Here is a 23,683-nt window from a genome sequence, read left to right on the forward strand (position 1 = left end):
TAAATAGAGGACGCCAATGACAAGCGTCCTACAATGGATGGACTATTCCACTCTGCTTCCTCGAAAAGGTTAGGTAGCTGCCGATGGTGTTGCCGTCGTTAGGTCACCTATTTGGATTGGATTTGCTTCGTATCCAACTCAAAGAAGAAGAAAGCTGATGCGTCGGCCATGTCTCGGGGAGAAGAACACTGACGTGTGCCAAGTCAGATGGATTCCGATGGAAGGGTAAGTAATTGACGGGTCCGAATTCAGTTGCGGATCTGGATAACGTTGTTGGATATTCTAATGTGCTACGTAACCCCGATGCTAATTTGATCTGAATCTAATAGTATAACCTCTCGGTGGGTGGGAGTAGCAGAACGCAAATGGACAAAGCAGACGACACTTCACTTGGCAATCTGAAGACGCGCAGCAGCAGAAGAGATAGTTCGACCAACCCGCATCGACTCCGCCGCTGCTCTGACCACAACAGCTGAGTGGCAGATCTGGTAATTGTGTCCGATCTCGTGACCTTTCTTTCACATCAATTTATCCGCAACAACCTTCGGCGACGAAGCAGCGTCGGATTTCGCGATTTGCCCAACGAGATGGGGTTAATTTACGGCGCTGCCACATGGTGTTGTACGTTGGGCCGACGTGGCGGTGTTGCCGTCGTCGGGGTTTTCCAAGTCCCAGCTGGCTGGGCGGTTCCACCTGTCGGAGAAGCGGAGCGAGGAGAAGGACGAGGAGGCGGAGGAAGCTAGCCGGTCGACGTACTCCTTCAACCACCCCCGCTCGCCTCCGCCGGCCGGGGACGGCTCCTCGGCGGTGGCCGTCACTGGGAGCGCCGGAGGAAGCGGGGGCGGGGGCGGCGGCGGCGGTGGGGGGAGGTGGACGGGGGAGCGGCAGAGGGGGCAGGAGGCGGCGGGGGAGAGGAGCCAGGCGTCAATGCAGGGGGAGTGGAAGGCGTGGCGGCAGGCGGGGAGGAGGCGGAGCTGATCGCCGGGGCGGAAGCGGGAGAGGCAGACGGCGCAGTCCGGCGGGGAGGAGGTGCGGACGGCGTCGAAGTGGAGGATGGGGAGGGCCTCCACCCGGGCCAACCGGTGCCCGTCGGACGACGATGACCTCGTCGATGGCGTGGACGGGTTGTGGTGGATGAGCTGCGGTGAGGAGGAGGAAGCGCGGGAGAGAAAGCGGAGGAGGAGGTGGAAGGTTGCAGAAGCGAGGCAGACAGCGGCGAGGATGGCAGCGATAATGATGAGGCTGGCGTTGAACGAAGAGGATGACGACGACGACGACGACGAGAGGCCGCTGTAGTCAGCGGGAGTTGGGATTTGGAAGGGAAGCGGAGGAGGAGAGGAGTCGAGAGAAGGCATTTGGTGTATCGAGACTTCCGCTCATCTTTTGCTGAAGAAGCTGAGACAATGGTCATATACTGTTTGCTGTAATGTGTTCCACCTCTGCACGTATATATATATATATATATATATATATATATATATATATATATATATATATATATATATTCCTCTCAAGTTGGTAATTTTCATATTTATCCCTGGATATTATTGCAAAACCTAAATATATTCCATTTTTTACTGATGAAATTTCAGAAGTTCATCATGATACTAAAAACATAAAATCATATGATAGGATATTTTAGATAATCTATATTTTATACTTTTTTAATTCAAAAAAAAAATCCGCCAACCACGGCCACCAGTGAGTTGGTCTTGTTCTCTAAATAGATGTTAAGATGTAATAATAAATATTATTTTTATTAGGATATTCAGGTTAGTTAGTGTATGATTATATAAAATAATAAAATTTATGTTTGAGTCATGTAAGAGTGTCATGTACACCGTTTAATGCAATGAAAAAATAATTTTATTTTGTAAAAAATAAATACTATTTTTTTATATTTTTATGTATTAAATCCCTTTTAATAAAAAAGAATCTGATTCTTCTTTGCATGACTATCCATTACATGACTTTCGTACCATATTTCTCCTTTGGATTTCGATTATGGAAATGCTATCCAAATAATCATTGCTGTCGCAAGGAGACCAGCGTCCAAAGCATTTCTAAGATAAAGCTATCCAGTTTCTTTTTTTCCTGTTTTCTGTTCATCAAGATAAAACTAAATAGAAAAAGATAATCAACTTTTTAGAATAATTTGGATCAAAATAAGTGCTAATATCAACAATCCAGTGGCAGGTAGTTGCATCTCTGTTAACTCTGGGATAAACAAACCCCCTTTTAGACACAAATTATATTTAATTTTGGTTGTTTATTATAAGCCACTTAAGTTTCTTGACTTTAGTCAAATAAAATAAAATTAACAAGTTCTTGTGAATTTTATTTTTTAAACCATAAAAAAAATAATACCTGCCTGCAGCTATGACAGTAACTCTTCGGCTTCATTGCCATCTTCATGTGGATTTTAGTGGTTAATCGGATTTCAACCCATCTGGTAGAAAGACAAAACAAAGGAAAAGACTGATGGCCAATAAGAGTTCTGAGAAGGGTTGTAATGAAGTAGGCATATCCTGAGACTAAAACTTAATTCTTCAACTTGTTGGCAATCATCCACAGTAATTAGTTACCAAAGCATGCACATGAAAGCTACTCTTTTATTACTGTTTAGTGGGCGACACACTTGAGGCATCAGCAGCCGGGATCATAAACCTGATCGTGTTGTGACACACTTAAGCTTTAACACTGGGAGAAAGGCATGAAAGCTGTTCTTGATAATTGTAAACCTATTGCACGTTCCAATTCAGCAATTTTAATCGTATATGGCATAAAAACCCATGATCATATAACCCTCATCATACAGTGCCAAAGAATTACACATCTGTTCATTGAGCTGTAATACCAGGAGAAATTATTCACCGGAGCATAGACATGCAAGCTATTCTTGAAAACTGTAAACCTATTGCATGATGCAATTCAGCAATTATATCAGATCTAGCATCAACAACCAAGATCATAACCTCGATTATGTTGTAATAAATTTATGCATCTGTTGGTTAAGCTGTAACACCAGAAGAAAAAATTGCATGCTAATAGTTTTAATAATAGGGTGTCAGAATCACCAAATAAACTAACAGAAGGCATGATGAACGTTAGTAAGCTTTAACTCGGGATAAAATAGGTAGCCTGATGAATGATTAGCATAAATATAAGACAGCAGAAATGGTAATTAGCCAAACAATTCTTGTTGAGACTGTGATGATAAACCATGAATCGCAATTTGTCACCTTTGACAATTACAGAAAAAACTATTTGAGATTTTGAAAGGATAAGTATACACCTTTTAGACAATTATACATGCTGTTCTGTCAACTAAATGTTGTATTACTAAATTACACCATTATGAAACAATAGAGAGAATTGGAAATGGTTGTAGCAAATCCAACAAATAAGATAGAGGAATGCACCAAACGATTGCACCAAGTAGATAATGGAACAGGAGAAATTGAGTGTCGAAGTACTAACTCACAACTGCCACAGACATCAAAGAAGCTTCCGGTTGGCTGGAGGAGCAAGTCCAGGAATATCCCGAATGTCTTTATTATTTGGATGCACAAGCTGAAAATTCAGTGATAAACTTCTTAAAAATCGATAAGAGAAGAATCAAACGAACAATGAATAAGATTTTACATCAACTGTTCATTATGAGATCTTTGAGAAAATCAACTGAACATTGCCACAAATCCACAACTCTTGCACCTTCACAGAGTTGAGTATCAATGACTGTGTAAAGCTAAAATCCTATGCTAGTATGCAATATGACAATGGAAGAGCAAATTAAGATGTTTATTCCCTTCGAAAAATAGTACTTGCAACTACACAGAATAAACTCCATTTCTAGCAACATACAACTGATTTTCATCCCTTGAAAACACGTAAAAATTATATCTGAAATCTGGAGACTCAACGACGCAAGCAAACAAAATATCTAGGTGCAAGAAATTGATTTTAATTCAAGAAATGATAAATGTTTCACTTTGAAATGTAGTTGAAGAAAATTACTGATTGCCTTGGTCTGTTAAAAAACACGAGGTGGATGAATTAAATTATTCATGATATGTTCATTGCTAAGAACGATCTCTTGAAATTGTTGTTGCATCTTCAAATTTATGGATCAGCCAAGAAAATAATGATTTAGTTTAGATATGCATCCAACATGAATGTTGAAAGCCATGTTCTGCTAACTAATTCTGGTAGAATCTTCAGTCAAGGCAAAGTGGTCGTGTAATAGAAGAAAGACATCTACAGATTTGCTAGAGAGCCAATAAACAACCCACCTTCACTATTATGATGGTTATAACTCCAATCACGATCAGGAAAAGCATTCCCATTATACATCGATCAGTTGCAACCTAAAATTCATAATAGGAAAAATGAGTACAAGTCAAAAAGGAGACTTCTTGACAACTAGAGAACCATGCAATAGCTTCTTGAGAAAATGACCTGTCTGCCAATTTCCTTCACCAGTTGAGATGCTTTCTTAATTGAAAAATGGATCGAATCCAGTTCATTCACAATTCTACTCATTTGCTCGGTCTGCCAAGTTTGTGAAATATTATAACACCAGAAACAATGTGCTTTCAAATGGACTCCAAAAGATGTTCTAATGCGGTAAAAAAATGAGGATTCTGAACTCATTATGACAGACCTGTGCCTTCAGAGAAGCTGCTGTCTCTGCTCCAACATTGACAGTTTCTTCAACAACCTATATATTCAAAGTATGATGATTAAAAAGAATGTTAAGGTAGCACATCTATGACAAGAAAAATTATTAATAAGCAATAGTTTGTTTTCGGGTTTCACATTGCTGGCCACAGCTTTTCATTAGCAAGAAAATCATGGAGTCTACGATGGAGCTTTTGAACATCAACCACCACTTTTCCCAAATGACATATGTAGAGCAAGAAAAATCTTTTAAAAAGCTTCACCCCATAAAGAATCTTCCAAGCACAAAGGAGGTCTATGAAACAATTAGTAAAAATCATGCTAAATAACTTAAAACTAAAAACCAAAACATGCAATAAAAAACTTGTCAATGTACAGCATGGTCTACACTTGCAAAATGACAAAAAGTATATAAAGTCCCCAAAAACCAAAGAGCTGTCTGTAGGCACCTGCAAAATTATTAGCTGAATGAGAACAAAGAAGACCATATGCAACCCAACCAATCCAACAAGAGTGTGGTTAATGCCTTCTTTGAATAGAAAAATCAACACATGAAGGAGTGGTTCTCTATGTAGAAATTGATCACCACAGTAATGGCAACAAGGCATTTAATGTGGAAGCTTTGCACCAACATAATTGATTACAGGTGAAAAATACTTTTATGCAGACGGAACAAAAATATATAACTTGGATTTTGGAAGACTCTGGGCAGATCTATACGACTCCACCAAGTAAAAACAAACAAAAGGTCAAACACATAATCATCAAGCCAATGAAATGGACAACAAAGACAATCTTTAGAGTGATCTAGTGCAGATGAACGAAGGGAAACTAACCTTCTTTGACCGTTCAATAGCCTGGTCTGTTTCGTCCATCATTCGGTTTCCGTTGTCCATTAACTGCTGATTGGTCATAGCTGCAAGACATTTCATAAGAAAAAAATCAGCAATCTTATGTTAAAATATTTTACTTAAGAGTGATTATGCAAAACAGGATTTCTAGCACATAGACCTACGGGGTGCCTCCGGTACCGATTATAACTACCTAGGAAGCCTTCTATTTTAATAACTGCCATAGAGTAGGCTTAATTGATGTTGTCCAGAAGTTTAATCATAATTTCAAATGTAAAATTATTGGATATTACAATCAAGGAATTCTGTCCATGTCCTTGAAACCTGAAACGAGGAAGAGGGGAGTCACAGCAGAATACACAAAGCAATTTGTTCTTTGTTTTATTCAGCCAATCCAGCAATTAGGACATTGAGCTGGCCATTAGGGAATTGAACCGAGCATTACTGGTCTGATTCATCTACACATTTTAAAAGATGAATTGAGGATCAAGTATTTTGAAATGACTTAGGGTTGAGAGTCTCCGCTGCCACTGTGTCTTCCTCAACACAGCAGGACCATGATTCAATCGTGGGATGCTATACAGAGGTCAGAAGTCATAGATGAGAGGTAAGTGGTTTCTATAAAAGTCATTTGTAGCAGAATTGTTTTTAATTTGTATTTGGGTGTTTTCAGGACTGCAACTAGCCCAACCATGTCAACGACATGTATGATGCTAGTTGCTGGCTGAAACATGGCATGGCAGCAACACTGCAATAGCTGATCACCTACCTGGCAACACATACTAACAATTGGCCCTAGTCATGTATCATAATTCTTGGCAGAGCTCAGCTCATGGCAACCAACATGACAATTCTTGATTTGGCAAAACTTCTAGTGTTACTAAAAGAACACTTAGAATCAAGTGCAAGAAAATGTAAGAATCATTCAGGCATTTTCAACAAATGCAAAGTAAAGAAATGCTTGGTAACACAACCTAAGAATATTCTCCTGCATGTCTAAGTTGCACTTCAAGTTAATGGATATATATGCAATGAGGTAATCCAAAGAGTACTCACATGATGCCAATAGAACATTTTCTTCAGCAAACACATCTCCACCATCAGGACCATCAAAGAGATCTAGTCGTTTATTTTCACTTGCATGCCTGCAAATTACAAACAAAAAATTTAAAAATAAAATACTGCCAAAAAATTGCTCAAGAAATTTCAGTAATTGTAGCAAAACTAAAAATGTGTAGCTGGTTGTAAAAAAGAACAATAACAGGAAGAGTTTATGAAGTTAAACCAAAAATTATGACAGTGATGAAAGTTTGCTATTAAGAAAAGGCTAGAAATATAACTAACCTAATAGCTATTAGTCAAGATGACTAGCTGCATAGTGCAATCTCCTGCACAGTGCATATAACTAACCTTAAATTATTCTAAATTTCTAACTTAATGGGGAATGTGCTACAGTAACATCATTAACTAAGAAAACAGCAGAAAAACAAAGATTCTGTTTCTTATCAAAATTCAGCATACTATCCCTAACATCTATAAAGGTGACAACATCATACCAGACATGGTGGAGTAGAACAGAAATCACTTAATGATGGTCAGATGGAGATTTTCATTTACTAATATTCAAGAGTCCACACTGCAACAGGAGTCCATTACTCCAAAGGAGTCTACACTGCCAATATAATGTAATAATAGACACAAGATGAGAAGGCATCTTTCATTTTATATTTTGTTGGAGTAACTGATTTCCACATTTAGAACTTGCGAGAAACTATGTTGTTGGAATGTTTGAAGAATATATTTCACCAATTTTTTTTATTAATAATATTATCCTGTTTGTTTGCTAATGTCCAACAAATATCTATAAGTAATACTAACCACAAACTAATAGGATGTGAAATTTACAGATTAAGATCTCTATGTATTTACAGTTAAGGAATTTTAGGGTTTTAGTTTCAACGGTAACATTTAGAGTAAGGCATTTTCTAGAATTTAAGGTTAAGCATTTAGGCATTAGATTTTGGGTCTAAGGTTTCTAGATTATGAGGCTTAGTCAGCTTAGGACTTTTAGGATATAAGATATATATAGAGTTTTGGCTTTTAGGGTTAGGTTTAAGGCCAGGATGGAAACTGAATAATTACCCATGTTCAACTACAGACATTTGTTTGACAATTAATGGACACGAAATAGTTGGCTCTTTAATAGTTGATTAACTGCTGACTCTTCCACTACTGCCAGGAGTTATCATTCAGGAGGACTAAATTTTCCTTAGAATCTACATGGCGAGATCAGAGTGCTAGCTAATTTTTTACCTTTTTATATTTTTAATAAAAAGTCAAGAAATTGACTAAATGAGATAAAATGTAGAAGAATAATAAAAGAAGAGCACAGGAAGAAGAGAGAGACAAACCAGATATCATACACATTTTAGAAACATTTCATGTGCAAATTTGAAAGGTTCAGCCAAATAACAATGTAAATTTGTCAAACCAGATCTGCTATCTAATTTGAATATTTCAAAATATAGTAAGAACTAAAGGTTTTAAACCGAGTTCAAACTTCCCTTTGGATAACCTCCTAATATGAACTCTTTGAAATAAAGACTTCTCAACAACTATCTTGAACCTATTAGATGTTTATAATAGGATATTATGTGACTCTTCTTCTTTATCCACCATTACTGTCAAGGATATTATGTGACTCTTCTTCTTAAGCAACACAAATACTCAAAACTAAGACTACAAAATGTTACATGCTTTGCTTTATTGATAAATTATAATGCCCATTCATGTTCGCCTTAGTATGATAAAAGCCCCTCAACAGAAGGATGGTTATATTTTCCTCAAAGTTCTCACAACATAATATAATCCGATGGAAACAATTTTATCTCATTGTGCATCCTTACTATTACTTTGTTTCAGTATGATATATGATATATAGGCAAGATTTTAAACATGCACCATGAACACAAGCTTCATTTCGCTACAATAAAAACAAGTCATAAAGTAAATAGTACAGAGAGAACAACTCACTGCTTCTTCAGAGCAACATAAGAATTCAGTTCTTTAATCTGCAAAATCGAAGCTATCCAATTAGTAAGCTGTCCATTAGTAACAGAATATTATCTGATACACCAATTTAAACTGTGAATTTAAGGACGAAAAAAGATACCATTGATTGTTTTTTCTCATTCAGCCTCTTGTTTGTATCATGAGTATTTCTAATCTCCTCTTCCTTCATGACTCTTTCAAACTCTTTGATAAGCCTAGTAAGACACCGTGACACAAAACTCCAATTGATTATCAGGCAAGAAAATGACAAAAACTTATAATGTAACACCTTGCTAATTGAACATCTTAAAAATGCCACACTGATTATTGAACAAAAAAATAGAAGTGCAAATAAATGAAATTTATGAACATAAGATCTAACATTATATTCATAAAGGACAATAAGAAAAGGTTCACAGCAAAAGTCTGGCCAATTATTGAATGCAGGTTCTAGGTATGCACCAAGGACTCTAGCTGCATAGAGAACACCTGACTGCATTATAGACTTCCAGAGCAAACACCACCTATCATATTCTTGATGCATAGATTACCAGCTAGCATATGTTGATTTTCCATGCATTGGTCAGTCCCAAACTCTGCTCTAATAAAAGTTATCACAGAGGGGTTGTGACCAGAAGTTAACACAAAAAGGTGCTAAAAGAAAGACATTAATTAGGATACTGAACAAAGAGTAAGAAAAATATCGCAGATGAACACTCCAAGAAATTAGAATCCCAAGAATATACCTCTTGCATTCCCTCAGCTTGCCGGTCAGTTCTTCTAACTGCCTACTCCGTCTATTCGAGTCCTTGATCTTCTCCAGTTTCTGAAATCCATTTCTGTTGAACATTTTTGAAAGCAATTAGACATCACAACATGGTTTCCCCAAATATGACTGAATCATCTACAGAAATTATCCTTTTTCTTCAATTCGGGCAAGGAGGACCATCTGAACTACAAAAGATAGTAAGAATTGTAAAGGTTTTTCTTTTCCTTTAGGGAGAGAGAGAAGGAAATATATTTATACTGTGGCAATATCTGTAGATTTTTAACAATCAATATTTAAAATCAAGGTTATCAAATTTTATGTCCATTGGCTTCTGCAATTTTTTTCTCAAATAGAAACTTTAATCATAATTTTTTTAGGCAACAAATATCTGTTGTTGCTTTTCCAACTAATAAGATCACCCACATCTACAATCGATATTTTCCATATATTAGAAAGTAATTCCAAACACAACACTTATGTCGAAATAATCTCAAATTTCTTCTACTTCATTTTTTCTTTATTTAATGCAGTAGAAAAGAAAGTCATGAGATCATCGTGGCCATGTAGGTATTCCAGATCGAGGACAAATTTTAGCACGCACTAACTTTTGCCCCCACAAATTCACATAAACCTCAAACAACTGGAAACCAGAGATTCTACCCATCAGCAAACAGAACTGTCAAGTTCCAGTAAAGAAAGCATTTATGCTTACGATAAAGCCCGAAAGATATCGCTGATCTGCCCCTCGATATGAGCCAGCTCCTCACTAATATCAGTCAAATCCATATCGCAAACCGGAACTCCGTGTCAATGGGATTCACCAACACCAACCCAGATCGACCCTTCAGACGCAAGAATCAAACAACGAGCCTCCTTAATCCAGGAAAAGATGCCAGCAATCGCTGCTACGACTACCGAAACACTCCAAAACCGGCGATCAACCCAACTTTCAGATCCCCGGACGCATTACGATCCCCCGCCCGCCGCGCCACGGCTGAAGCTCAAACGCACCCACGGCGTCCAGATCCAAGCGCCGGGGCTTCCGATCGCTCCCGAGATCGCGATACGGGCAAAGAAGAAGCCACCGTCGATCGGCAATGCGGGACCCGATCAGGACCCAGGCCGTCGGCGGGGAAGAAGGGGTGGGCGGGTGGGCGGGCGGGCGGCAGATCTAGGGTTCCTGCTCGTGGCCGCCCGAGTCACCGTCGCTGGGAACACGAAGTGGGAACGGTTGCGACGTGCTCCAACAGCTGGGCTTTTGAACATTACAAGCTTTTAATTCTCTTAATGATATCGAGGTATACTTTTACAAATGAACCCCTCTTCTTTGAGTTAATTATCGATCGACGCCTGTCTTTTAATCATTTGCAATTTGTAGTATAAATTGTAAGCTCAGAAATGTATATCAACCAAATACGAATATGTATAAAAGAAAATATTTTTTTAACTTTTTATGAAAATAAAGAAGTAGTTGACATGTTAGTATATCAACCAAATACGCTAACTTCATCTTAGTAGTTTAGCTCAACTGGTCGATGATCTAACTCCACATGATCGATACGCTAATGTCATGTAAAAGACACATAAGCTACACGTAGTCGATCAATGGGCTTCACGTGGACAACACGTCGAAGCCACCTTATTGACGCATCAAAGCTACCCAATAAATGCTACGTAGAGAAGAGTAGTATAATCCCGGGTTTAATATGGTCGATTAACAATTACAATCAAACTCCACGCTCCCATTATTGCACGAATTGTGTATTGATCGGGAATAATAATCTCAAGCGCCCATTATAAAAGGGATTCCCAAGTATATTTAGTGGTATTAAACATTAAAAGTCCAATTTATTGGGAGTACCCTGATATAATTCTTGAAAGGTATGGAGAAGTTCGCATTGAGATAGGCTTGGAAAGGGAATTAGATTGGATCTTAGTCAACTTTCAACTCGAACAACTAACACTAACAAAACTTATTTTCTTATCTATTATATTAACAAATAATGCTTTTATTCATAGCTTATAGAAACCAATATTCTTTCAAAAACATTTTTTTGAATATTTAAATATTTTTATTATAAATATAAAATAAAAAAATTCCTATTGTATATGATACTCTCTCACCCCTTAGTCATTCTACTCTCTTTCCATCAATCTTTTGCACTCTATTATTTTAAGTTTTTAAAAATATTAAATTTATTAATTAACGTAGAATGCTTATGCAAATTTACTCACAGGAGACTCATCAATATTTTCATTCAAATCTCTTCTTAATTTCTGATGCAAAATTAGAATATTATAATCTCTCAATAAGGATTAAAATTTAGCATAATGCAAGTCTCAGCCCAGTGGATTTCAGATTATGACATGCTATGTATCACCATCAATGGATAATTTTTCTCTTGCTAGAGTCTCCACTTGCTCGATTCTAGATCGTATTTGATACCATTTGTCATGATCCACTTCAATGAGATATCTAATTCATTGACTTTGGTGAACCTAAATCACTCATCCATAATTGTTATTCTAAGGTAAATGTAATACATCCATCTGACAGATATTTACATGTCAATTCATATCCTTACCTGCTTCCAACATGAGATTAAAGTTTAAAATCTGATAATTGATCCCATTCTAGATCTCTTATATATACTAAAAATTATTTTAATTTTATCTAATAATAAATATATAAATATGCGGTATAAACTCATTATCAATCATATGGCAAGAGAAAGCTCCAAATAATTCAACACCATTCCCAGGTTATCAGCATTTTGGTTTTTCTCCGTTTGAACCACATTGTATCATCATCATAATCATCCATGTAAAGAGTTTCATAAACTTTGTCTTACCATGTACAAAGTCATTTCTAATGACAATGGGGGACCGGAACTCATACTTGCCCATGTTCTTCTTACAAAATCGTATTTACAATGAGAAATCAAAACTTGTCTTAATGAACAAAACAATCATCTCGTGATCATTCAAAACTTCACCAACAAATCAATCTATTGATCATTCAAACAAAAGAATAGAAAGAAGAATTGGATGCTCCAAACAACTAGACAGGGCCAGTAACACCAATAGCAGCTCGCTTCCTCAACCTGTTACGTGTCATGCGTATCGCCTCCTCGGTGGCCGTCTCCTCTGACGGTGGATTTGATGAGTGCTCTATGTCCTGAGAATTTATGGGGTCGACCTGCATTGGTTCCTCACTTGGAGAAGGCTGGTTTGCAGTTTGTGAACTGTCTGTGCCAGGACCTGAGTCTTGTTGCTCGACTGCAGATGCTGTCTGTAGTTTGTTCTTGATGGGGCTAGGCAGCACTTTTGTTTCTTGGTGAGGTGTCTGAGATCTTGTAGGTTGATCAGCAGATGGCACCGGAGAAGGAAACTGATGTGGCTGGACTGGAGATGCTGCCCGGAGATGTACACCAAACTTTCTCGACTGTTCCTGCGGCTGGTTCTTGATTAGGCTAGGCAGCATTCTTGTTTCATGTTGAGGCTGCTGAGATGTCGCAGGTTGATGAACAGGTGGCTCTGGAGAAGGTAACTGATGCGCTCGCTGCAGTTCCTGTGGCTGCTTAGATTGTGGCAGTTCCATGAAATTTGACTATAAATTTGTGAAATTTCAAGAAACAAGCAAGAAACAGGTGATATACATCAAAGCAGTAAATTCTATCAGGAGTCGTGTAAGAGTGACTGTATAATCACGTGTAATAACTGTAGACTAGGAACCAGAAACAACAAGCACAAGCAACGCACCAATTTGGATTCGGAAGTTAAATGTTCCTAGTGGCAAATCATCATCTATTAGATATGAATGGACTTCAATTTAATTTTAACACAACATTTATTAGATACTTCAAAGCATCTAGTTATGTGAAATCATTGTTGCCAGCTCCATGCTAAAAGATAGGTTTATAAACAGACAATTAGTATGAAAAAGATGAAAGATTTCTAATCTTTTCTATACAACAATCCATCTATATGTTTTATGAAGGTAGAGCAGATTTTATATCCAGCTGTCAAACAAAAAGAATGAATCCATTTTTTAAGCCTGTCATCAAATAGCATATATGGAGTAAAAGGCACTCATAAAAGGGGGAAAGTTTAAGCATGAGATTTACACAGTGCATTAGACGAGTGCAAATCATCTAACAGAATGAATAGGAAAAAGGAAAAATGTTGTGGCTACTGTACAATTATCAAAAGAGGTTACAAATATTAGCGAGATCAGGGTTTAAAAGGTAAAGCCATGGTCCTCTAAAGTGGAGATAACCTAGCATGAGGTCCCTGATGCAATTAACTTGGACTATCATACATCATAAATAATAGTGTAGAAGTAAAAGACCAAGATGCATGTAGAAAAGTTGATTCACCCGATTACTTATTCACATTGATTGAAGAAAGATGTTGCCTACTCAAATGAATAATCAAAAGATATAAACAACTATATTGTGGTATAATAATGGATTCACCAGAAATTAGAGATACCCCATCCAATTTTATCTCAAGGCTACCACAAAAAGCCACAGAAGAAAAATTTATATGACGCCACTAACAACCAATGACTTTCATTCAAATTCTGGGAAAGATTCCAAAAATTTTACAATGGTATGGAGTTAACAAATTAGGCAAAAAGGTTAGATTAGATGAAGGTATACTGATTTTGGGCCTGGATTAATTGTTTCACATACAGTCAAACAAAGTGAAATGATCACAAAGACCATTCAAGAGTAAACTGGCATGTTAATACTCCCATATAACACAATCTTATTTTTATCTTTTAGAATTCTTTCCTAAATCAGAAAAATAATAACAAAAAAGAATTTCTTCATGAAACATTTAATTTTTTAAAAACTTTACTTCACTTTAAGGTGATTTAGATACATACATCACACAACTCAAATGGCCTCAGCAACTTAACTATGATAGAAGCCTCTCAGCTGGCCTTAGCCTTTACTGCCTCCATAGGCTAAGATCAATTGAACACCCCATTCTTTGGTGCTCTAGTAGAGTAGCTAGATGGACTAATTTTAACTTTTTGGAGATGAAATTTTCTAAATTTAATTTGTTCCATTCCTTTACCATTCTTTCATTATTTTCTAATTTTTATAAATTGTAACTAATGTCATAGAATTGCATCCATCTTATTCCAAATTATTATAACTGGGACAATTTATTCTTTTTTTTCTAATATTCTCATTTTTCTATTTGTTATATTTAAGTTTTTGATGTTTGCAAAAGTAGAGCCATTGAAACTAAATCCTAATCACCAGGCCATCAAAACTTAACCTGGACAATGTCATCAAATTATTTGCTCCAATTACCAAGTGAGACTAAACTATTACAAAGTGGAGATATCGAATGATAGTTCAAGGTTAGATAAAAGTTAACTTAGAAAAGAAAAAGGCATTAACATATCGAGCCATCCCTGCCTCGTTAAATATTCTAAAGTACTTGAAGATCATTAGACACAGATTTAAGGCCAGATGATCATGTGCCCCTAGAAGAAAGAATTAAACATATCTATTTAATTATGCCATATGTCTTTAATAATATAAATAAAATATGCATAATTCTTGCCTGTGCACATGTTTAGAGCCATTGAAACATATACAAAGAATCATGAACAGCTTTAACTCCTGTTTATGTGAGCAAATTTCATGTTTTATCACACACACAAATCAGAAATCTTGTTGGACAACTGCCTGTCACTTTACACAATATATATAAAAAAAACTACATGCGACTTTCCACACTCCTCTATCAAACTTAATCATCTGCTTTTCCCTGATCTCCCATTTATTCCACAAAAAAGTGATCTAAGTTTCGCTAACCATACTTGTTTAGACAGATAGAAACAGCACAATGACTGAATTGAGTACCTAAAAACAAGTGAGTTGCATTTTAGATGTCACTGAATGGAGTATATTGAAATAAGCTAAGTCTGCATGAGATCTAAAATCCAGCAACTATTTCTAAGATAATCAATGGCATGGTTACACTAAATGGATTTATTTCCTGATATAAACAAGTCCTAAGCTATCAAACTATCCTGTAAAGCCTTTGCTAAAGTTAATCAAGTCTGGGGGCAAAAGGAACAGATCTCATTGTTCAAGGAATAACTCTCACCCAACAATATTTGCATATAATATCTATGCAAAAACAGAAAATTATTGCCAACAACAGAAGTGAATTCTTAGCCTAGAAAAACAAGGGAGAACAATTAATAACAGTTAAAACCCCTTTCTCCAGATCGACCATACCTGAGAAGGCTGTGTTCTTTGTGCTTGCAACAGAAAGCTAACGTAATTCAAAATCTCAAAAAAACTGGTTTGGCCATAACTAGCAGCCTTCTGCCAGAACATGAACATAATATCTGAAACCCTTGCTCTCAACTCAAGCAAATTACGATCAATCTCAGTTTCATGCTTTGCAATACATGGCCTGAAGAAGGTATCATAGACATATGTTGTTCCCTGAAACCATTTAGATAAAATATATAAACATAGGAAAATAAGATTTGACTGGGTAGAGGAAATAAGATGAAGGAGAAAATGTCTTACTCTTAACTTAGGATTCCATAAATATATGTAGAGTGCCAATTTTGCTTCACAGTACATTGGCATCCTTCAAGAAAAGGTATAAGAATATTAGAAGACAAAATTACAAGAATCAATCATTCAAATAAAATAGATTTACTTGATTACCACGAAAAGAAAAAATCCCCAAATCTCTCCAAGACTGCCAACAATGCAATTAAAATCCTGGAAAAGTGCAACCATTTTTAACCAAAGATACTAGTGGGAGCAAAATTAATTTCTTGATCCAATCCAAAATAGTTGGACTAACCAGTACTGACACCAGAAACGCAACTGCTCAATCTCTGGTTTGTTCAGTTCTACGGTCTTGTAGCACGCATAAGCCGGGTAAGCATACCCGAAAACCAATCTGCGAGTTGAGAAAATAAAATTTAGATTTTTAATATTCTCCTCTTCCCGACATTCACCAACAGAAAAAAGAATAATCCAAGGGATTAAGGTGAGGAACGCTTACATCAAAGCTCTACTAAGAAATGAGCCTATCATGTTGATCTCAAATCACGCACGAACAGTAACTACTCAAGGATCCCTTTGGAGAAGACCTAACATTGCTAAAAGCAGAAGTAAGCCAACAGGAAAATCTCGTAGCTTCAAGATGCAGCAACATTATTAAACAAAACGAGGGCTCACCAAAAAAAGGGAAAAAAAATCTTCAACCAATAATTCAATGCAAGATGATGCAAAGAAATGGAGATCATGATAGGGGGAATGAAATATGAGCTTTTGCACCATTTTCCTTCCAAAAAGATCATCACAGGAAGAGATACGACACACAATAAATAGAGAACATAGAAAATTCGTAAGAATTAAAAAAAATCGATATTTGGAAGAAATGTTTCTTCATCTCAGAAACATAATCATCTAGAAACGTGAACATGAAGTCGAAGCGCCAAAACAATGACAGGAAATCATGCCCAACGACAACTAAAACGAATCATCCGCGACATGATTCATCGAACAAGATAAAAAACAAGCGAATGCACGCACGAAGTCAATGGAACAAAGAGACGGGAAAGGATAAAAGATCGAACCTTTTGGCCCTTCGCCGAGGAAGAGATCGCGAGCCATGACGACGATTCGGAGGGAAGGGAAGGGAAGAGAAGAAAAGAGAAGAGAGAGATGAGTCGGCTCCTTTGGGCTCTCATCTGTCTTCTATCGATCGCTCTAACGTGCTCGGTACCGGAATTGGCAATCGCAATCAAGAAGCCCGTTGAACCCCCCAAATTGTAGTGGCCACGCGTGGTGAGTGGATAACTCCGGGCGTGAATAATGGGCGGACAGGATAAACCCAGCGCACGGGGCGAAACAGATCAAACGGATGACGGAGGACGTTGGGACGTGCGTGCACGACGTGGCCGAGATCACTAGCCGTTGGATTGATGGGGTCATTTTGTTTTGTCGTCCCTACACGTGTAATTGTGCTCTGTTTTGAATTGACTGAACCAGCTCGATTGCGTTCATGCGTTGGGTTCAGGTGGAACCCATTTGATATATATATATATATATATATATATATATATAAGCGTTGGGTTCAGGTGGAACCCATTTGATATATATATATATATATATATATATATAACTTTTTTGTTGCCGATCTTGTGTTACTGTAGTCGGAGGGGATCGCCGTAAGAGGGGCGTCGCGATGAGGGGGGCGAAGCGGCCGATCCACGCTCTGGCGGCATGGGTGAGGCGGCAGCCGCCGAAGGTGAAGGCTTTCCTCGGCGTGGTGGCGGGCATGGCGGCGCTCGTCTTCCTCCGCTTCATCGTCCACGACCACGACAACCTCTTCGTCGCCGCCGAGGCCGTCCACGCCATCGGCATCTCCGTACTCATCTACAAGCTCTCCAAGGAGCGGACCTGCGCCGGTGCCCGCCATCTCTCCCACTCTCCTCCCATTTTGTGGTTTATTTTGATATATTACTGATGCAAGAAATTGGCCGTGCAAGTGAAATCGAGTAGATTTGTTTTTGGATGAGCAGCTTGAAGGTAGACTGCGAAAATCTTAAGATTGAGTCGATGAGACCAAATAAACGATGAGTGATGAAGTTTCTTTTTCCTTCTTAATATAATTTATGTACTGGTGGAAGATTTGATTTTATTAGGGGTATGATTGGAGTGAGGGCCGTTGTTGTTCATGCTCGAGTTTAATGTGGAAGTTTGGAGGAATAGGACTGTAATGCCCTAATCTAGTCCCACACATAGGGAGTTTCTAAAAATTTTGATTGACTTATAAGAATCAGATGTTATATTATTATTAACATGGGCTTAGTTATTTTGAGTTAGTGATTTAAACTTAACGAAATTAATAAATTACCTGTTCCGTCGAGACGTGCCATGACAATATTAACTTTCAAGTCCAATTGTAATGACCCGATGGAATAGTTGATTTATTGATTTCGTTGAGTCTAAACCACTTATCTAAAATACTTAAGCCCAAGCTAATAATATAACTATTAGTTTTTTTTTATATAAGAATTACTCTTTAAGTAGAATAGGTTTCTTGAGAATAAGAGTAGTCCAAAAATGGGACCTTAGAACCCTATAATTTGGTTCACTAGCATCCTCAAGTAGTCTTTTTGATTTTTATTGTTTGTATTACCTATTTGCAAAGTTGTCAGTTATTTCCTTTTACTAAGAAATTAAGTTGATTCAAAAGTTGATCAAAATTTTTGTCGCTTTGTAATTCATTTCACATACCTCTAAATTTGCAGATACTGCACTTATTACTTAGAATTGATTATCTTCTTTTTATTATTTTTTTAAAAAATTTACAGGACTTTCATTGAAGTCTCAGGACTTAACAGCTTTGTTTTTAGCTGTCAGACTGTATTGCAGCTTTGTTATGGAATATGATATGCACACAGTGTTAGATACTGCCACACTTGCTACTACTCTTTGGGTTATTTACATGATACGGTTTAAACTGAAGTCGAGTTACATGGAGGACAAGGACAACTTTGCTATATATTACGTGGTAAGTAGTAACAGCTATCAATTTGATGTGAACCCCTATTGAAAATTTATGGGGTGAAAGTAATAACTGTTTTCTACTGCTTGGACTGTGAGTTTGTTCTTTCTTTTACTTGGACTAAAAAAAAACTTGCTTATAAAGCGCTCTAATATTGTCTGAATAACCTTAGAGGAAATGAGATCTTGTAACTCTACATTGTTTGTGCTAAATGCTGAAGAAGTTGGACTCAGGGCACTATTGTTTTCTTTATCATTATCTTTTTGTATTAGTGATGTTTTTTTATTAAGTTCTGGTTATAAAGATACTTGTGCCTGGCAAATGCCTGCACATCATGCAGTACTGATAACTTTACTAGTAACTAAACTTCTTGTTAATGGTACATCAAATGCCTGCACATCATGCAGTACTGATAACTTTACTAGTAACTAAACTTCTTGTTAATGGTACATCAAATCATAAAAGAGTAGAGAGGTTAGATTTTTTGAAGGAAACAGAAATCTTTTTTCTTTAAATTTTTTTCCTTCCTTCAAGTTTCTCCAAAGGTTCATCTTCTTTTCACATTCCTAGAAAGTTTTATGTATCATGAGAATGGCTTGCTTTGTATTTATAACATTATATCCAAATTAAGTTTGCTTCTCTTTACATGATTGTAGGTAGTGCCTTGTGCTTTGTTAGCCCTTGCAGTTCATCCTTCAACCTCACATAATATCTTCAATAGAATTTGTTGGGCCTTTTGTGTTTATTTGGAAGCTGTGTCAGTGTTGCCCCAGTTACGTTTAATGCAGAACACCAAGGTACAGCTTGTAATCTGAGAGCCTTGCAAACTTTTTTGAAGCAAAATTCAGTAATTGTATCATTAAATATGCTTTCCAGATTGTAGAACCATTCACGGCTCACTATGTTTTTGCCTTGGGGGTTGCAAGATTTCTCAGTTGTGCTCATTGGGTCCTTCAGGTTTGTTTTAGTGTGAATTTTGGTTGTTTTATAAGGGAATTATTTATATTTGTATTCTTATTATATTTTGTGGATTCATCACCCATGTGTGTTCGACAAAGTAATTTTCTTAAGCATATAAGCATGATAAGATTATTGCTTTGTAGCATTCATTGTTCTAATCTTTTATTTATTGCCATGGTTGATCAATAGATATTCATGTATTTGTTATTTAAATATGAACTAAATATGAGCTAGTGTTTTATCCCTTTTATTTTTCTGTAAGCTAAATATAAACTAAAGGAATACACAAGAATTTGATTAGAATCAAGGTTCGTCGTACCATAACAGACCACTTAGTATGGGCAGTACATATTGGTTCAACAGGGGATCAGTATGGGTGGTACATCGTTATCCCCCTCCCCCCATATACTATATGTTAGTATACTCGATATCAGGGTTTGTCGTACTGAGTCGTACTGCCCGGTATGGGCGGTACGTACCGGTCCGACAGATTTTCGGTACGCGGATCGACTGTTACCGGTCCGAGTACTGTAGCAGATACTGTATCACTGTAGCAATGCTACAGTACTCGACACACCCGGGGTGTACCGCTCGGTATACTGTACCATACCGGTACCGAGCCCAGATCGAAATATCGGTACGGTACGGTATTGCGAACCTTGCTCGATATGACTCGATACATACTATACCGATAGCTGGTTGGTACACCGGTACATATCGGTAAGACGAACCATGATTGGTACACTGGTTCTCCTTTTGATAATTTCTGCAAACCATTTTCCTAATTATCTGGCTTATGGTTGCATTCAAGTGAGAATGATAGAAGTAGAAGAATTTTGCAAAATGAATAAAGAAAACAAAAAACAGAAATTATGTTCAAGTATCTCTGCATCACATGGGACTGGAAACATTTTCTTTTAGGTTCTCTAGTCTGCATGATTATATAGGAAGGTATTAGGAAGTAGAAAATTGTGGTTAACAATATCAAATTTTGAAAATTAGAAATAGGGGAAGTTTTGGAGACATGGAAGCTTGTTGTAATTGAAAATATGTGAGTGAAGCAATTTTTTTTTTTTGTGTGCTGGTAACTTGCTAGCTTGTGATCAGAATAGCAGTTTCTAAAGGCACAATACAATATGGTTCTGTCAAAGCCATGCCCACAGCCAAAAAGGAAAGAGAAAGGAAGAAGACGGAAGAACTATATAAAATGGATCACATTGTTGCCAAAAGTTGAAATGAAAGCAGGTATTCGAGTGGGTACAGATCCAGGTTTTTAGATTCGGGGAAGCAGCTAGATATTAAGTATTAAGGTAGGAAGCAACCAAGAAGTGTCAATATATATAATGATTATCTCATTGAGATTTATCGGAATATATTTTGATCAAGCTTTAAGTGAGGGTCATGTAAGGCATAAGCAAAGCATCTTTTTTACTTATGAAGATGCTCGATATAGTCCCAAGATCAGCTTGGTTTGAAATTGGGATCTGTCAAGCTGAGATACATCACACCCATGCTGACCTATTAGTATTCCTCCCTTCCCTTCTCACAGACATATCTGTTGACTACTCTATTTGCTACTGCATTATCTTTGTCACTTGTTTTATCTCACTGTTCATCCCTTTTCCCTTTTTGCCACATTTTCTTCCTATTCTCATATTAGTCATATTGCTTATTCCCAGTCAGAACCTGCACCCTGCTTGTGTAAATGTAGGACATTCTCATTCCCCTTCCATCAAGTTCCATGCAAATTAACTCTCTAACAGATCCTTCTCTAGGGAAACGGTTGACAAACTAGTGCATCCTGATTGTAGGCAAGGCGAAAGAGCATTTGTCATGATCCCTAAGACTGCTGCATTGTCAATCATCTAGTAGTTTAAGGGTATGGCTACATGAGGAGAACTGTTAAGATGGTCTGATTATGGTTTTTTGCATGAATTATTCTGTAATCCTAAAGTTGCAGACACGAAGAGGTTCGGTTGTGAGTCATGTAATTTTTGTAGTTGGAAGCAGCAGAGCTACAGTTGGCTTTAGTTATTGGAAAGAAATTGCAGAACATGAATTTAGAATAAATAAAGATCCAAAACATGGCTTTAGTATGTGCGATTTATTTTCCTCATTGAGAGGTGCTTCTTTGGGCTTGTTGGGGTAAGATGTTAAGCTGTAATGTTTTTCATTCATAATATGTAACACAATTGTGCTAGTGTTCATATATTTAAGGAAGTATTATAATGTGCATCAACATATAAGTTTAAACAATAGTATGTTAAAAGTATTAAAGCATATTTATAGTCATCATTTTCATGCTTTGTCTGCAGTTGTTTTTCCATTTTTATCAGTATTTTCAAATTTTTGTAATCAATCATGTTTAATTAAATAACAAATCAGTTCATTGATGTGTTCATAGCCTCATATGATTGCTAAATTGATCAAGTTTTCTCTATTGGTCAACTTTGCAATTAGGCATCTTAGCTGCTTTGTTAATTTGGTCAAAATCTTGAACAACTAATTGAGTGTTAAGTCAAATACAATGGTCATTACAAATATTGAGGAGAAATTTCCATGAAACTCTGTAATTGGACTTGAGCTTCATAGCTCAAGAAGACTTGGTTAATGCTAATACGGATCTTACTTAGTGAGCCATTAAAAAAAATTGAATTAGAAAGGGACAGTAGTTGGACCAAATAAATCCTGCGAGAAAAGGTTCAAATGAAATGATCCTGGAAGAGTTAGATTCTTCTAACGAAAAAATGTCATCTTCACTGATTTTCTTTAATGCTAGCTGTACTGTGCTAATTGTGTTCTTGATAGCAAATAATTTTAAAACAGACAAGGTGCTCTATCTACAGGTCCTGGACACTCGGGGACGCTTGTTGACAGCTTTGGGTTATGGTTTGTGGCCGTCAATGGTTCTTCTTGCCGAAGTTGTTCAAACTTTCATCCTTGCTGATTTCTGTTATTATTATGTGAAGAGGTAACCAATTTTCTTCCCCAGCATATGGTCTTGTGTGGGTCTCAATGGAAACTATAATTCAGTTATCTCATTTTTTGCTTGGCCTTTTACTTCTTCTCCTGCAGTGTTTTTGGTGGACAACTGGTGCTACGGCTTCCGTCCGGTGTAGTGTGATCTTCCACAGGACGCCTGGTGCATATGAATTCTTTGTGCATAGTGTGTAATTCCTCTTCTCGCAAAACTAGTGACCACTATGGATTCTCACTTGTGATTTATTAGACCTTAAATAGTGGGTAGAGTTTGCTTGTTACCTGTCTGTCGGTGCTGAGTAGAGCATCATGTGAGCTATTACAGGATACTATATGCTTGCAGAAGACTTCCTGGGTAGCTTCATCCTTGTAAACTTATCACGTCAAGCTTGTGCCCTTTCTGCTATGTCTTCAACATGGCTTAGCACCATTTTTCTTTCGTGTTTAAAGCTGATTGTGAATTGAATTTATCATGTATCTACGAAGCAAATTTCTTTGGTTTTCTGATATAGGAATAGAAATGCTGCTGGTCTATGGTAAGAAATGGACTGAAACATGTGCCGGTTAGTAGATTACCTGCCTGCATTGTACAGGGTTTTTTTGCTTTACGGAGTTGGGAATTGCATGTAGTTTTCTGCTGCATTGTATTGATTTGTCATGCAAGGCCCTGTGGTCTTCGGCTGCATCTCAAAGACAAGAAAACTGGATACGGTACAGACAAGTAATCCATATGAAATGTAATGTGCTTGGAACAGTAACTTGCAGAGATTTAGAGATCTCAAAAGTAAATTGCCCAATTGCTAGTGGCGATGGACGTAAG

General features: G+C 37.2%; 4 protein-coding genes across 4 annotated transcripts; 1 reads left to right on the forward strand and 3 right to left on the reverse strand.

Annotated features, from left to right (window-relative positions):
- Nucleotides 1-392: 392 nt before the first annotated feature.
- Nucleotides 393-1,355, reverse strand: LOC135626345 (E3 ubiquitin-protein ligase ATL4-like). Its single transcript, XM_065131574.1, has one exon. It carries the CDS (start codon nt 1,353-1,355, stop codon nt 594-596), a length of 762 nt encoding a protein of 253 aa, XP_064987646.1. The 3' UTR covers nt 393-593.
- Nucleotides 1,356-3,251: 1,896 nt separating this feature from the next.
- LOC135627848 (novel plant SNARE 11-like) lies at nt 3,252-10,534 on the reverse strand. Its single transcript, XM_065134226.1, has 10 exons — nt 10,064-10,534; nt 9,329-9,421; nt 8,704-8,797; nt 8,565-8,602; nt 6,588-6,676; nt 5,517-5,596; nt 4,664-4,720; nt 4,459-4,551; nt 4,293-4,367; nt 3,252-3,573 (listed from the first exon to the last, which is right to left on the reverse strand). The coding sequence occupies exons 1-10, from the start codon at nt 10,135-10,137 to the stop codon at nt 3,499-3,501; spliced, it is 768 nt and encodes a 255-aa protein (XP_064990298.1). The 5' UTR covers nt 10,138-10,534; the 3' UTR covers nt 3,252-3,498.
- A 1,630-nt stretch (nt 10,535-12,164) lies between these two features.
- Nucleotides 12,165-17,171, reverse strand: LOC135627336 (putative HVA22-like protein g). Its single transcript, XM_065133403.1, has 7 exons — nt 16,988-17,171; nt 16,411-16,498; nt 16,207-16,305; nt 16,065-16,121; nt 15,921-15,984; nt 15,621-15,833; nt 12,165-12,928 (listed from the first exon to the last, which is right to left on the reverse strand). Exons 2-7 carry the CDS (start codon nt 16,440-16,442, stop codon nt 12,413-12,415), a joined length of 981 nt encoding a protein of 326 aa, XP_064989475.1. The 5' UTR covers nt 16,443-16,498; nt 16,988-17,171; the 3' UTR covers nt 12,165-12,412.
- Nucleotides 17,172-17,541: 370 nt separating this feature from the next.
- Nucleotides 17,542-23,302, forward strand: LOC135627847 (uncharacterized). Its single transcript, XM_065134225.1, has 6 exons — nt 17,542-17,821; nt 18,731-18,930; nt 19,581-19,721; nt 19,801-19,881; nt 22,731-22,855; nt 22,960-23,302. Exons 1-6 carry the CDS (start codon nt 17,599-17,601, stop codon nt 23,006-23,008), a joined length of 819 nt encoding a protein of 272 aa, XP_064990297.1. The 5' UTR covers nt 17,542-17,598; the 3' UTR covers nt 23,009-23,302.
- The last annotated feature ends 381 nt before the right edge of the window (nt 23,303-23,683 follow it).

This window comes from Musa acuminata, chromosome BXJ2-11 (assembly GCF_036884655.1).
Source record: "Musa acuminata AAA Group cultivar baxijiao chromosome BXJ2-11, Cavendish_Baxijiao_AAA, whole genome shotgun sequence".
Classification (NCBI taxonomy): domain Eukaryota; kingdom Viridiplantae; phylum Streptophyta; class Magnoliopsida; order Zingiberales; family Musaceae; genus Musa; species Musa acuminata.

Excerpts from the sequence above, each read along its gene's own strand:
- LOC135626345 (XM_065131574.1), bottom strand. The coding sequence starts at position 1,355 with ATGCCTTCTCTCGACTCCTCTCCTCCTCCGCTTCCCTTCCAAATCCCA.
- LOC135627848 (XM_065134226.1), bottom strand. The coding sequence starts at position 10,137 with ATGGATTTGACTGATATTAGTGAGGAGCTGGCTCATATCGAGGGGCAG. Across the intron at positions 9,422-10,063 it reads GATATCTTTCGGGCTTTATC|AAATGGATTTCAGAAACTGG; the intron begins GTAAGCATAAAT and ends AATGTTCAACAG. Across the intron at positions 8,798-9,328 it reads AAGCTGAGGGAATGCAAGAG|GCTTATCAAAGAGTTTGAAA; the intron begins GTATATTCTTGG and ends GTGTCTTACTAG.
- LOC135627336 (XM_065133403.1), bottom strand. The coding sequence starts at position 16,442 with ATGATAGGCTCATTTCTTAGTAGAGCTTTGAT. Across the intron at positions 16,306-16,410 it reads TTTCTTAGTAGAGCTTTGAT|ATTGGTTTTCGGGTATGCTT; the intron begins GTAAGCGTTCCT and ends CTCAACTCGCAG. Across the intron at positions 15,985-16,064 it reads GGGGATTTTTTCTTTTCGTG|GATGCCAATGTACTGTGAAG; the intron begins GTAATCAAGTAA and ends CTTTTCTTGAAG.
- LOC135627847 (XM_065134225.1), top strand. The coding sequence starts at position 17,599 with ATGAGGGGGGCGAAGCGGCCGATCCACGCTCTGGCGGCATGGGTGAGG. Across the intron at positions 18,931-19,580 it reads ACTTTGCTATATATTACGTG|GTAGTGCCTTGTGCTTTGTT; the intron begins GTAAGTAGTAAC and ends ACATGATTGTAG. Across the intron at positions 19,722-19,800 it reads GTTTAATGCAGAACACCAAG|ATTGTAGAACCATTCACGGC; the intron begins GTACAGCTTGTA and ends TATGCTTTCCAG.